This window comes from Natrix helvetica (genome assembly GCF_964273705.1).
Source record: "Natrix helvetica genome assembly, chromosome: Z".
NCBI classification, from domain to species: Eukaryota; Metazoa; Chordata; class Lepidosauria; order Squamata; family Natricidae; genus Natrix; species Natrix helvetica.
This window is the reverse complement of record NC_138554.1, coordinates 32406667-32421163: the sequence shown is the minus strand read 5'-3', so window position 1 is coordinate 32421163 and position 14497 is coordinate 32406667. Positions and strand designations below refer to the sequence as shown.

At 39.8% G+C, this 14497-nt stretch overlaps 1 protein-coding gene across 1 annotated transcript; it reads left to right on the top strand.

The window, feature by feature from the left end:
* Positions 1-2038: 2038 nt before the first annotated feature.
* Positions 2039-3022, top strand: LOC309381756 (olfactory receptor 14A16-like; the record flags this gene model as incomplete). The annotated part of the gene is made up of 1 exon (XM_081933041.1): positions 2039-3022. The coding sequence occupies one exon, from the start codon at positions 2039-2041 to the stop codon at positions 3020-3022; it is 984 nt and encodes a 327-aa protein (XP_081789167.1).
* Between the last annotated feature and the right edge of the window lie 11475 nt (positions 3023-14497).

The window sequence follows — 14497 nt, the reverse complement described above, 5'->3', positions numbered from 1 at the left end:
TCAGGATGCAGGAAAAGTTTATTTGGCAGCCAGGTTCAGAAAGCTAGCACATGGCTAACATTGCAAATTCTGAACAACCTTCATTATCAAAGCACACATTTTTATACATTCTCAAAGACAGCAGAACACGGAAACACTTAACACATTTCTTATTGGTTACCTTGAGGAAAAAGCCTTATAAGGAGATAGGGGTCTTACTTCTCCTTTTGTTACAGGTATGAACTACGTGTCATTAACAAACTTTATTTGAACCTTGTAGTTTGGACTTTTGACATAGGGACGTTGGCTAGAACATCTTGTGGTTAGAAGCTGATGATATTTTCCTGTTCCTTTAAGCAAGCTTCTAACTGTCCCTTTTATGCCACGTCTTCATTCTTATATTTTAATCCATATTTTATTCTACTTTATCACTTCCTGCTAAAAAGCGCATATCAAGTTTGATGGGTGCTACCTAGGTCTTCTGTCAGGCCTGTAGTTATGTTCTTTTTAGGATCTTTGGCCTGCCACACTTTCTTGTAATTTTCTATGCTGTTCATTAGTGTAGTAGTTGGGAGGGGGGAATAGAAAGGAGTAGGATTGTGGAATGTATGTTGTCATTCTTTTATAGAAGCCAAGATCATCTTTTGTCTCCGCACCTCAACACCTGACCGGAAGCAGAGGGGTGTAGATGCCAGCGTGGAAGATGATGATTGGAACATGTGATGGATTTGTGGGTGTGGGGATAGATCATGAACTTTCAACTGGGTGGAATTCCAGGATGTAAATCAGTGTTGGAATTCCATAGACGTGCTAACTTGCCTGTAGAATAAATTGGACCTTTAAGGATAACTTTGCCTTGGACAATGATTTAATTCTGCATGGTATTTAGAACGCTAACATCTTCCTTGTTCAAATAATTCAATTGCTTTGTCCAACTATGCCTAGTACAGTGATGGCGAACCTTTTTTGGCTCGCGTGCCACAAGTGGGGGGAGCGCAGGGGGGTTGAGTGCAGGTATGCCACACCCATAAGGCAATGCGCGACCCCCCCAGTGTGCATGCGTGCACAACCCATCACCCCCCCATTTTTACATGCTTTTTTCGCCCTCCCCAGGCTCCAATGGCTTTATAGGAGCCTGGGGAGGGCAAAAAGAGCCTCCCCTGAACCCCCGGAGGCTTCAGGGACCGTCCCTGAAGCCTTCAGAGCGCTTAAAACCACCCTCCAACCAAACCGGAAGGGTTGCTCGGAGGGTGGTTTTAAGCACTCCGAAGGCATCAGGGAAGCCTCCCTCCGAGCAAACCGAAAGGGTTGCTCAGAGGGTGGTTTTAAGCGCTCCGAAGGCATCAGGGAAGCCTCGGATGGTCCCTGAAGCCTTCGTAACGCTTAAAATGACCCTCCGAGCAATCCAGAAGTCACTTCCGGTTTGCTCGGAGGTCGGTTTTAAGCATTCTGAAGGCTTCAGGGACGGTCCCTGAAGCCTCCAGGGGGGGGAGGCTCTTTTCGCCCTCCCCAGGCTCCTATAAAGCCTCTGGAGCCTGGGGAAGGCAAAAAATAGCTTTTTAAAAGGTGAACTCAGCTGGCAAGCGCGCGCATGCGCGCTGGCCAGCTGACAGGGCAGCACCTCGCGTGCCCTGACAAATGGCTCCGCGTGCCACTTGTGGCACTCGTGCCATAGGTTCGCCATCACTGGCCTGGTATCTATTTCAATTCTTCATGATCAATATGGAAATACTATGTATGTATGTATAGGAGAGAGATGGATAGGTCTCAATTTCTCTTATGGATTTTTCTTTTAATAGCAAAGTGAACATAGAAAATCTCTTGTGCTACAATTAAAATCACCTGAAAGAAATACCTAGTCCTTTTTCATTGGATAAAAGCCAGTATAAACAATAAATCTAATGTACCTATGTTTTTGCAAAATGAGTCCCATTGAGCATAATTATAAATATCCCATAGATAAAACGCTATTTCCTTCTCTCTCAAATATCCAGACAATTGTTCCAGTATACCTTGAATAGTGGTTTATGGAAAAGAGTCTCGGTATTAGTTCCACAGAATGCAAAGCTTGAGGAGTACAATAGAAAATCAGACAAGAGTTGATGAATTCTTTCTGCATGGATTCCCTGACAATGAGACACTTCGAATATTTCATGCATTCATTTTTTTAGTAATTTATTTGGTCGTCCTCATTGAAAACTTCACTATCATCACTGTCGTTCTTTATAGCTATCAACTTCATTCACCGATGTATTTTTTTCTAGCCAACTTATCCATCCAAGACCTTGGCTCCATCTCTGTCACAGTTCCCAAGTCCATGCTGAACTCCTTGATGAACACTGAAGCTATTTCTTATGCTGGATGTTTCTGTCAAGTTTTCTTCTTTGATTTCTTTGTGATATCTCACCTCTTCCTCCTTGTTGTCATGTCATATGATCGTTATATAGCAATTTGCAAGCCATTACATTATGAAACAGTAATGAACAAAAAAGCTTGTATACAAATGGTAATTAGTGCCTTCTTTGGTGGTCTCTTTTTTTCAGTACTCTATACAGGAGATTTACTCACATTGGATTTCTGTTCCAAAATCATCAATCAGTTCTTCTGTGAAATTCCTCAGTTGCTCAAGATCTCTTGCTCTGACTCTTACATTGTGGAAGAATTGTCACTTATCTTTGGTTCTTGTGTAGGGTTCATTCTATTTGCTCTAATTGTTTTTTCATACATTAAGATTTTTAGAGCAGTTTTGCAAATCCCCTCTACCCAAGGGAAGCAAAAGGCATTCTCTACTTGTTTGCCCCATCTTATAGTCATTTGTCTGTATATGGCAAGTGCTAGCCTTGCTTACATCAGTCCCATCTCTACCTCTTCTTCAGCATTAAATCCATTTGTCTCAATATTTTACTGTGTGGTACCACCAATCATGAATCCACTGATCTACAGCATGAGGAACAGTGAACTCAAAATGGCCTTCTGGAAGCTAATTCTTCATGTTTGTCCACATTTCTTATGCAAAAATCATTATCAGATTCAGCTACCCTGATATACAGTTCCAGTTGTCTATACATTTTTAGGATCATTTACATTCCAGGTCCAGTGGATAAATTAAATATTTTTTGCTTACTCAGAAATAAATATTATTTGATTCTCCAGGAATCCATTCTCAGAATTGCTATTTAATTCTCAATGATAATGTTTCCCATTGTAAGTATATTTTGATGTAAATTAATGTTTTATGATATAGCATAGAATATTAAAACATTATTATTTGATGTAATATAATTATTATTTTATTTATAGAATATTAATTTTGGGTTTAAAAAACTAAGCATGTATTATGTTTTATGCTAAATTTAAAATGTTATAGTTCAATGATATAGTTCAAATATGATTTCATAATAGTATCATGATTTTTTTAAAAAAATGTTATTATGATTATTATTTTGCTTTTTCACACTCCTGCATCCATTGGAAGATCTTAGCAGAGAAACAGGTTTCTTATGACAGAACATTAGTGCTCTTAATTTTGGATGCATAGATTTTAAACATTTTATCTCTGGATTTTAAAGTGATAGTCTTTGAAGAGAGTTTGCAGTTTGAGTTTACAGACAAGCAGTAAGCCTGACCAAAGTGAAGTGTAGCATTACTTAGGAGCACTACTCAGGTGACCCTGAGGACACAGATAAACCAAATGCTTCAATGACCCGCTAAAAAGATGCAGCTGTCTGCAAGGAATATAAATCCTTCCATTCCTCACTCTCCTATCAGAGTTGAAGAAGCTTCTTGGATGACATGCAAAATGCCTTCAAAAGAAAAAAGAAGAAGGCCCAGTTGCCTCCTGAAAAAGCACCTTTGGGACAATGGTTGCTGAATTGTGTATGTCTAGTTTAATGAAAAGAAGGATTAGGGATGACATGATAGCAATGTTTCAATAACTCAAGGGTTGCTGTAAAGAAGAGGGGGTCAAGCTATTCTCCAAAGCACCTGAAGGCAGGACAAGGAGTAATGGATTGAAATTAGTCAAGGAGAGAACATACCTATAACTAAGGAGGAATTTCCTGACTGCTATAATAATTAATCAATGGGGCGATTTGCCTCCAGAAGTTATGAGTGCTTCAAACCTGGAGTTTTAAACAAAAGATAGGACAACCATTTGTCTTAATTTCCTGCATGAGCAGGGGGTTGCACTGGAAGACCTCCAAGGTCCCTTGTAATTATTTTATTCTGTTAAATCTATCTTTGAATCTCCCCCTCAAAAGAAACTTCACTGGACTTTAGTCTTGATTTATTGATGTAGGCATTCATTGATCTCAACTTCCATTTTAATATCTATATTTTTGTTGTACACTATCCTAGTTCTCCTAATTTTAGGAAATGAATATGCAGCAGTAGTATTGGGATTAGGATGTATTCTTCAATTTCAACATATTTGGCTCAAAGAGTTGCCAACAGTGTGAACATTCATGAGTATTCTGAAATACTATTTACTGTCATGTTCAAAATGTTGCCTAGTTCTAATTCAGTGTGACAACTTTCTATTATTTTCTTCATAATAAAATTGGGACAATTTCACTGTAGTACAAGAATAAAATAAAGAAATCCTAAAGTCAGCTTTAACTTCTGGTCACTATTTGGAGACAACCTTGCAAGCTATTTCTTCCAATATGTTATTTTAAAAAAAACTAGGAATCTTTTCATCTATTAGTCCAGACTATAGTTGTGGTATCAAACCCCATTGAGCTTCCAAATGTAGACAATATTGTGGACTGCCATCAATATCTCAACATTCACTTTAATTTGAAGTTCCAAATGCTTTGAAATTTCGAGAAGAAACCTATCTAGTATCTTGCTTCCAAACGATTTCCTCAGAACATTTCATTACACAGCTTACATAAAAAAGACAGGGAATATTACCTATAAGATATACAGTCATCCTATTTTCATTCTCCCTTTTTACCATCTTTTATACTGGAAGGAGAAGAGAGAAAAGGTTTTGGTGAGGTAAACTTGTCTCCATGCAATATCTCAATAAGTTTTATTGCAATTTATTTCAGGAAATTTGAGGTTCGCAATTTACTGAGAATTTGAGCTGGAGATAAATGACTGCTTTTCTATTTCTCATAAAGAATTAAAATATTTGCTTTTTAGGTTGGTTGGTTGGAAGGAAGGAAGGAAGGAAGGAAGAAAGGAAGGAAGGAAGGAAGGAAGGCAGGCAGGCAGGCAGGCAGGCAGGCAGGAAGGAAGGAAGGAAAGAAGGAAGGAAGGAAAGAAGGAAGGAAGGAAGGAAGGAAGGAGGTTTTTGCCTTGTGATGCTTGTTTGATAGAGTACCTGAGCAGGGGTTCAACTAAAAGACTTCCAAGATTTCTTCCAAGTCTGTTATTTTGCATTATGTGTTCTGATCAAACTAGCAATATTTTAAAATTATTTTGGGGTAATTGTCATTGCTGTATGATGTATGAAGAGATCTTGGAGATCTTATCTAAACAAAATGGAGCCATAACTTCACAACATTTTGTGGAAGGAAACACATAAGAAAATTGGATTTGAGATTTAGTGAAAAGCATAACACCAGCTCACTGAATTTGTGGTGTGATTGTTACCTCACCAGTCCCAGAAAAACTATATGTAGCAATAGCACTTAGCCTTATATACTACTTCACAGTGCTTTGCTAAGCAATTTAAAAAGTCAGCATATTGTCCACAACAATTTGGGTCCTCATTTTACCGACCTCAAAAAATTGGAAGGCTGGGTCAACCTTGAACCAGTGAGGATCAAACCCCAGGCAGTCAGCAAAATTAGCCTGCAATTACTATTTTCTAATCATCGTGCCACCACAGCTCTATATGCTGTGAAGTCCTTTTATTTTTTCATTTTGCAGGAACATCAATAAAATGTTTGAATAATCTTAAAGGACTTTTCATATCAGAATGGACTCAGAATTACCCTTGATATTCACAGTTAATGTACATTGTATTACATAGTCATCTATTTAAAAATCATGTTAATCAATAAATTCAGGAAAGTCCTCAACTTACAACTAGAATTGAGCCAAAAAGTTTTTTGCTAAGTGAGACAGTTGTTAAGTAAATTTTGCTCCATTTTACAATATTTTTGTCAAAGTTGTTAAGTGAATCATTGCAGTTGTTAAGTTAGTAACATGGTTGTTAGGTGACTTTTCCATTGACTTTGCTTGTCAGAAAATTGTGAAAAGTGATCACATGATCCCTGGACACTGCAACCATCATAAATATGAACCAGTTGCCAAACATCCAAATTTTGATGATTTTGCATTGGGTCATAAGGATGAGAAATGCTCATGTTACTTTTTTCAGGCAGTTGCACAGTTCCAGGTTTTCTCAAAAATGTCAATAGACCTAAAGGTGCATTTCCAAAAGGCAAATTGACTTTCTTATTTATTTTTTTCCCATGAAAAAGCATCTTCATTTTCTTTGATGAGAATTGAAATATTTCCCCCAAGAAACCTCAAGAAAGTCAGTTGCCTTTTGAAAAAGCATCTCTGGGAAAACCATGACCTGGATAATTGAGGATCTCTGTAGACAAATGACCAGAGAAATTTTGAAAGAGCAGCTTTGAGATTCTTATTTCTTACGCTGTAGATTACTGGATTCATCATAGGTGGAATAATGGAACGTAATGTTGCAATCATGCATTACAGAGACCTGGTTGGGCCATGAGGGGGGTGTTCCACTTAGTGAACTATGCCCACCAGGTTTCCGGGCGTTTCACCAGCTGAGAGCCCAGGGCATGGGCGTGGGGGTGATGGTGATTATTAGGAAAGTCTCAGACCTCAGTAGGTCATTGTGCCTCAGATAGGCGGGTGTGAGTCCCTTTTTGTGAAATGTGGCCTTGGAGTTCAGGTGGGCCTTTTTGTTACATACTTGTCTCCCTGCTACGTTTCATCGGCCCTGCCGCAGCTACTGAATGTGTTAGCCGGATTGGCAGTTGATTTCCCCAGGCTTATGATCCTGGGTGATTTCAATCTGCTTTCCATTGGTGAGACATCCAAGTCAGCTCGAGAGTTCATGGCTTCCATGACGGCTATGGACCTAACTCAGTTAATTAAAGGCCCCACCCTTAATAGGGGACACACGCTCGACCTGATTTTTGTCTCTGGGCAGTGGATGAATGATCTAGATTTAGGGGATATTTCTATTTAACCCTTGTCATGGTCTGATCATTTCCTCATCAGGCTTGACTTCCATACTGCTACCCTTCGCCGCAGGGAGGCAGAACTAACTATATGGTTCTGCCCCAGGCCCCTGATGGACCCTGAAAGGTTCCTGATGGAGCTTGGGACTTTTTTTGAATCCCTTGCTCACAACTCGACCGAAGCCCTAGTGGAAGCCTGGGATAGGGCGGCCACTGGGGCCTTGAATCGTATTGTGCCTTTGTGGCCTCTGACCCAGTGTCGATCCCGGGTGGATCCCTGGTTTACCAAGGAGCTCCGGGAGATGAAACACCAGAAAAGATGCCTAGAGAGTGGTTGGAAGGCCAGCCGGTCCGAATCTGATCGAACACTAGTAAGAATTCATATTAAATCCTACTTAGTGGCGATAAAAGCAGCAAAACAGCAACATTTTTCTGCTCTTATCACGTCTGCAGATAACTGCCCAGCCGCCTTGTTTATGGTGACCATTTCCTTACTTAACCAAGGAACTGGGAAAGACCCCTTGCAGGGTAGGGCTGAAGAATTTGTTCAGTATCTGCAGGATAAAATTACTCAGATCAGGACAGGCTTGGACTCTGACTGGGTAGATTCGGGTGAGTGAATGGGGATGAATCTTGTGGAGACAATCTGGGATGAGTTTGACCTGTGACCCCTGAGAGCATGGACAGAATTATGGGGAGACTCAGTGCTGCCACTTGTGTGCTCTCTTGGTTAGTTTCGGATTCCCGGGAGGTGACAAGAGGCTGGCTCCAAGCGATTACCAAGGCTTCATTGAGAGAGGGGTTCTTTCCCACCGCCTTGAAGGAGGTGGTGGTGAGGCCTCTCCTTAAGAACCCTTCGCTGCACCCAGCTTCTTTAGCCAACTATCGTCCAGTCTCCAACCTTCACTTTGTAGCAAAGGTTGTTGAGAGTGTGGTAGCATGTCAGCTTCCCCAGTACCTGGATGAAGCTGTCTACCTGGATCCATTTCAGTTGGGTTTCAGGCTCGGGTACAGCAGAGAGACAGCATTGGTTGTGTTGGTCGATGATCTCTGGTGGGCTCCTCTGTCCTGGTCCTATTAGACCTCTTGGCAGCTTTCGATACCATTGTTCCAGCTTTGATGATAGGGGATATATTTTTGCCCCCTCAGAGAGGACCCACAATCTGGGAGTCCTCCTGGACATGCGGCTTAGTTTTGAAGATCACCTGACAGCCGTGACCAGGGGGGCCTTTTACCAGGTTCGCCTGGTATGTCAGTTGTGCCCCTTCCTGGATCGGGATGCTCTATACACAGTCACTCATGCCCTCTGTCACTGCATTAATTGTTTGCTAGCCGAGCTGAAGATATACTGCACAGGTCATAGGTCTTATCAGCAAGTGATTTACTGCACATGCTTCTTAACACATTTCTTAATACATCACACATTCCAGAGACTTCTGATCTTCTGTTCGTCTGCCAAGAAGGTGGGTGATTTGCTATTGCCGTAATGTAACAATTAGATAGATTTGTTTTATTTTTATATTAAAGTTTGTTTTAATTATAACATGTTATCGGTTTTTATTTCTTATCTGAGATATGCTAACAAGGAGGGGCGATGGTCCGCACCTCAATCAAAGGTGGAAGGGAAAGTTTCCATTCCTTCTCACCCTCGTCCTTTCTTGCCTGGACTATTGCAACACTCTCTACATGGGGCTGCCCTTGAAGAGCACCCGGAGGCTTCAGCTGGTCCAGAATGCAGCCACACAGGTTATCATGGGGTACCTAGGTGCTCCCATGTTACACCCCTTTTAGGCGGCATGCACTGGTTGCCGGTTGTTTTCCGGGTGCAATTCAAGGTACTAAATATGACCTTTAAAGCGCTCCATAGCTTAGGCCCAGGGTACCTGCGAGACCACCTACTGCCACCAGTAGCCTCCCACCATCCAGTGTGATCCCACAGAGTTGGCCTCCTTAGGGTGCCGTCGGCCAAACAGTGTCAGCTAGCGACCCCCACAGGGAGAGCCTTCTCTGTGGGAGCACCTCCCTCTGGAATGAGCTGCCCCTGGAGCTTCGCATATCTCCGACCTCCGGTCCTTCCGACACGCCCTAAAAGGTTGTCTTTTCCAGCAAGCCTGCCTGGCCTGTTAGTTTTATCTAATTTTTTAAATGTTAGTGTTATATTAATTGGGTTTGTTTTTTGGATTGTTTCTAATTTCCTTTTAACTTTTGTAATATGTGTTTTTTAATGCTGTATGCTGCCCTGAGTCCTTTGGGAGTAGGGCGGCATATAAATCCAATAAAACAAACAAAAACAAACAAACAAGATCTGATGGTCTTAGTCAACAGGAAGTTCTTCAGCTGGACAGACATGGTTGATATGGGCTCTCAAGAGCCTCACATGAACCCTGTCTGACAAACCAATTCCGAGATCCTTTGGGATCAGAACCCCCCCTGGGGGCAAAGAGGGCAGCGTCTCATCAGACCCAGAGTGAGGCAACAGGTCCCTTGCAGGTTGGAGATTTTTCTTTTGAATTGGAGTCAGGGCAATTGTCTACAATATGGCTGACAAGATGCGGACTTCTTGGCAAAGCAAAAGGAACAGTTGGGTATAAAATAGATGAAAAGACCGCTAAGAATATTTATCTAACCACAGCCATAAATCAAACCTGGAAAAGGCAAAGAAATCTTGAGAACATAAATAATATTGATGGTCAGATTGGGACTTTTTCAAAAAGAAAGAAAGCAAGAGAGAGAGAGAGAGAGAGAGAGAGAGAGAGAGGGAGAGGGAGAGAGAGAGATGGAGGGTTAAAACACCAGCCCCTCAAAATGTTATTTATTTGAAACAATTTTGGATACAAAGGAGAAAGCAGAGAAATGACAAACCCACTCAAATATAAACTCTAAACTTGATTTTGGATTTGAAATAAAAAGCAAACACTGAAAGATTTATTCTGTTTGAATTTTTTCCAACTAATATATCTTAACTCCAAAAAAAAAAAAAAAAGCACTTCTTCTTACTGATAACCTAACTTTAACTGTGCAGGAAGTTTTAATTAATGAACTGCCATAAATTAGAACTTGGAAAAGTAGAAGGCAGAGAAATACCCAAATCTGGCTGATCGCAAGTTTATTTCAAGTGATATATTATGAGCAGCTATAAGCAACCGGACCCGGTAAGGGAAAGAATAATAACAGAATAATAATGGAATCAAAAACTGAAGGTTTTTTTTTTCTTTGCTTTTTTGTTCTTCTTTTTTTTCACTTGGCAAAAGATTAAGATGGCCTCTCTTCCAGTTTGAATTTAAGGTGGACCTGAATCTCAAAATAAGATTTGTATAACTAACTGCAATTTTGGAACTGGACATTAAAGGAGAACAAAAGACTAAGATTGCCCCTATCTTTTTTCCCCACAGCAACTGAAGCATATAAACTTAAGGTGGAACAGAACTCTGAAATAAGAACTGCATAACTGTATAACTAACTATAACTTTAGAACTGGACATTATGGAAAACTGGGAATTTGAAGAACTATGGCAAATAATAAAAATATGCATAAATCATTAACATTATTAAAATCAAGCCTAAATAGAATTCTGAACCCTGAGAAGCAGATATCTAAAGAAGAATTCAAAGAAAAAGGGGGGCATGGCAGTGAAGGGGTAAAATTGGAGGGAAATAAAAGGCAGACAAAAAACTCTATAGGTATTGGCAGTGGTATAGGGAAAACTGAAAAAAGAGGAGATGTCTCAACAAAAGGGGAAAAAGCAGATAAAAGTGGTTTTGGAGGTTGTTAATGGCATAAGGAAAATGGAAGCAGGAGATTATGCTCCAACAAAGAAAAATATAAAATATTATTTTGATGGTGACCTGGGGAAAATTGAAGGGAGTGGATATGTCAAAATGAAGAAAAGGGAGAAGACAGGAACAGAGAAGTAGGACAAAAGACTTACTAGGAAAAAAGATAACTAGAAACTATTATATGGGAAAATATAAACTTAAGGGCTTTATTCCTAAATATGATAATAAAATGGAGTTGCTAACTGGTTGAATATGATAATGGAAAGATATCTAAATAAAGATTAAAATATATGGAATATAGATAAATATGAAATTGATATGGGGAGCTTATAAAGCAGAGGTTTGTGATCCACCTTTTTAACATCCTAATTAAATTGAGTTGTGAATTGAGTGAATCTGACAATAAAAGGACAACTAAGCATGGGTCAAAATATATGAAACATGGACATATGTAGAACTTTTAAGATGATGAACAAAGTGAGATGTTTACTGCTTGTTATTTTATATAATACATTAATGGAAGTGTAACAAACATTGAACAGCAAAGATTGTCATCTAGAGACAATTAAAGGTAATCTAATCCAAGGAATGGAAAAATGGAGAGGGAACATGAAATATACTTACCGTGGGAAACTATTGTGATAAAAAGACATAATCACAAATTGGGGGCATGTAAGGATGTATAATTATATAACGATAATGATGAGAATAGCTGCAAACTGTAACCAGGTCTACAGCTCGACCAAAATTAGGTTGGGGGCAGTGGCTAAAAGCACAATGACTATATGTGTATACTTTTCTGTTATATCATTTGTTTTTAATAAAAAGGAGAGAGAAAAATTAAATATGTACTGTATATTGAAAAGGAATTATAAATACCATCAACATAAAATGGAGCTTGATCAGAAGCTGAAATACACCAAGTAAATGAGATGAAGAGTGGGAAGTAGAGGAGAAAGGTAAGGGAAGAAGAGAGGGATAGGAGAGAGGGCAAGTGGGGGGGGGAAGAGGAGGAGAGAAATGAGGAGTGGTAAAGGGATGGGGGAGAAGGATGGAGGAAGGGGAAGTTGAGAAGGGAAGGATGACAGAGGGAAGAAAGGAGGTAGGGAGGGGGAGGAGAGAGGGAGAAGAAAGTGATGATAAGTACAAATATGGTGTATGGAGAGCAGAAGAGCTAATAATTGGTTTTAGGGAATTGTTGGTAAGATGAATTGATTTAAACATTTATTAATATAATATGATGTTGGTTACGTAATAGTATGCATGTGATTATATGTTATGAAAATGAGAAAATAAAAAAAAATCTTTAATGAAATAAATATCTGATGGTCTGTAAGAAATGGGCCTTAGGGAAGCAACTAAAACAGTAAGCAACAATATGGGAAAGACAATAAGGTGGGAAAGACAGTAAGGTGTGATAACCAAGTGGAAAAGGGTGTTTATTTCCTTTCCTGAACTGAAGGAATTTTTAAAACAGCAGAGAAGATCTTCACTTAGGTAATGACATTAAATATGAAACAACCAAGTGCTAATTTAGATCCGAACAACATAACTCCAATTTCAGTTATGTATGATCCAGTGCAGGCAATCATAAGTAAATATGGAATTTCATAATAAAACTGATGGATAATATCAAAGCAAAAAGGAATAATGAAAGTTTCAACAGTGTTCATTAAAGAATTGAGAAAGAAATCCATGCACAATTAATCATTTTGGTGCAGGCTGTCTTGTTTATTATTATTTCATATTGTAAAGGATTACAACATACCAATCATAGGCTATGAAAGTCAGGAGGACCACATCATAGCCCTTAAAGAAAACAAACAAGAGGACTTGAATAATATGTTTTGAACAGTGATGTGCGGTGAGGTTTATGGCCGGTGAGGCTGGTGACATCATCAGGAAGGCGGGGAATGGGACCACGTGTGCTGGAGGCTGAGGATGCCTCAGCCTCCAGCACACGTGATCCCATTCCCTGCCTTCCTGAGCGTGCTCCGCTGGCTCGCGCTCCGCAGTCCTCGAAAGCGACTGGGGAATGACGAGAACCTTCCTGCCTCTGCTGGACTTTGAACGCTCCTTGCGACTGCATATTGCAGTCGCGAGGAGCGCGAGAAATCCAGCAGAGGCAGGAAGGTTCTCGTCGTTCCCCAGTCGCTTTCATGGCTTCGTCATACAGGAGCGCCGACAACATTTCTGCCTCCACAGCTCCCGGGCGTGGATGGACGGAGGTAGCCAAAGTGGCACCAAAGCAGTCCGGCGGGCGAGCGACCGAGGATCAGGCTGCCTGATCCTCCATCGCTCGCTCACTCGCTCTTTCGTCCACCCGGACCGCCTCGGTGTCGCTCTGGCTACATCCGTCCAGCAGCGCCTGGGAGCTGTGGAGGCAGAAATGTTGTTGGCGCTCCCGGATGACGAAGCCATGAAAACAACTTGGGAACGATGAGAACCTTCCCCCAGTCGCTTTCATGGCTTCGTCATCCAGGAGCGCCAACAACATTTCTGCCTCCGCAGCTCCCAGGTGCGGCTGGACTGATGTATATAATATTATATATATAATATTATATAATATTATTTCATGAAGAGAGGTGAGGCTCTGCCTCCCCTGCCTCCCCTGACCGCATGTCCCTGGTTCTGAATAACAAACATGTCTTGTATTTGTAAGGTAGTTAAAAATGGTTTTGGGAATAATGAGTGAAACTGAACCAATGTCTTGTATGGTTAAATTCATCAGAAAGACATATTGATGTGAAGATGGTGGTCAAAAACTACTGCAATGATGATTAAAAGTTTCCCTGTTAATATCATTAAATATAGCATCAATAATGAAGCTACAGTATATAGATAATCTGTAGCTGCCAAAGCTTTGAAAATTCTATGGGGAAAAAATGTATGATTATGTATTTTTAATCATGAGAATGTTATCCCTAGAAAAAAGGAAACAGCAATTAAATATTTTCTGTTTAATGCCTTTGAATACCTATGATTAGGATCTTTCAGTGTTCCATAATTGTTCACTAACAATTGTTCATTAGGGAAAGATTAGTGAAATAGACAGTTTTTTTAAATTAAGTCCCATAGCACTCAATTTTCTGCTTCCCAACATATCTGTCAGCATTCTCTGAATTATTTCTGTCAAACTTTCTCCATCATTTGAATCGCTTCTCTCAATAAATTTAAGTATAGTTTATAATACATTTTTGTTAAAAAAAAGCAAAAATAATTTTGGAGGTTCAAAGATCAAAATGCAGAAAAAGGGAAATTGGGGAAATCATTCCTCTGTTTAAGGTTCCTATGGTTTGGACATTGTGGAATTCAGCCACATTGAAATACTTATACCGTCTTGTTTTCTATTATATTGTGATTTTAAATTATTTTGTAAACCATTTTATTTTTGATATCTAGCTATATAAAATGTATTTTTCAACTGCTGATGGAGCACATTGTTGCTCACTCTCCCAGGAAAAAATAAGATCACTAAAATGTGTTCTTTAAAAAATTGTAGGTCTGGAAATAAACTCCATATGCTACTATTTCTTAATCCTATCATACGAAAGGTAGAAAGGAAGTTC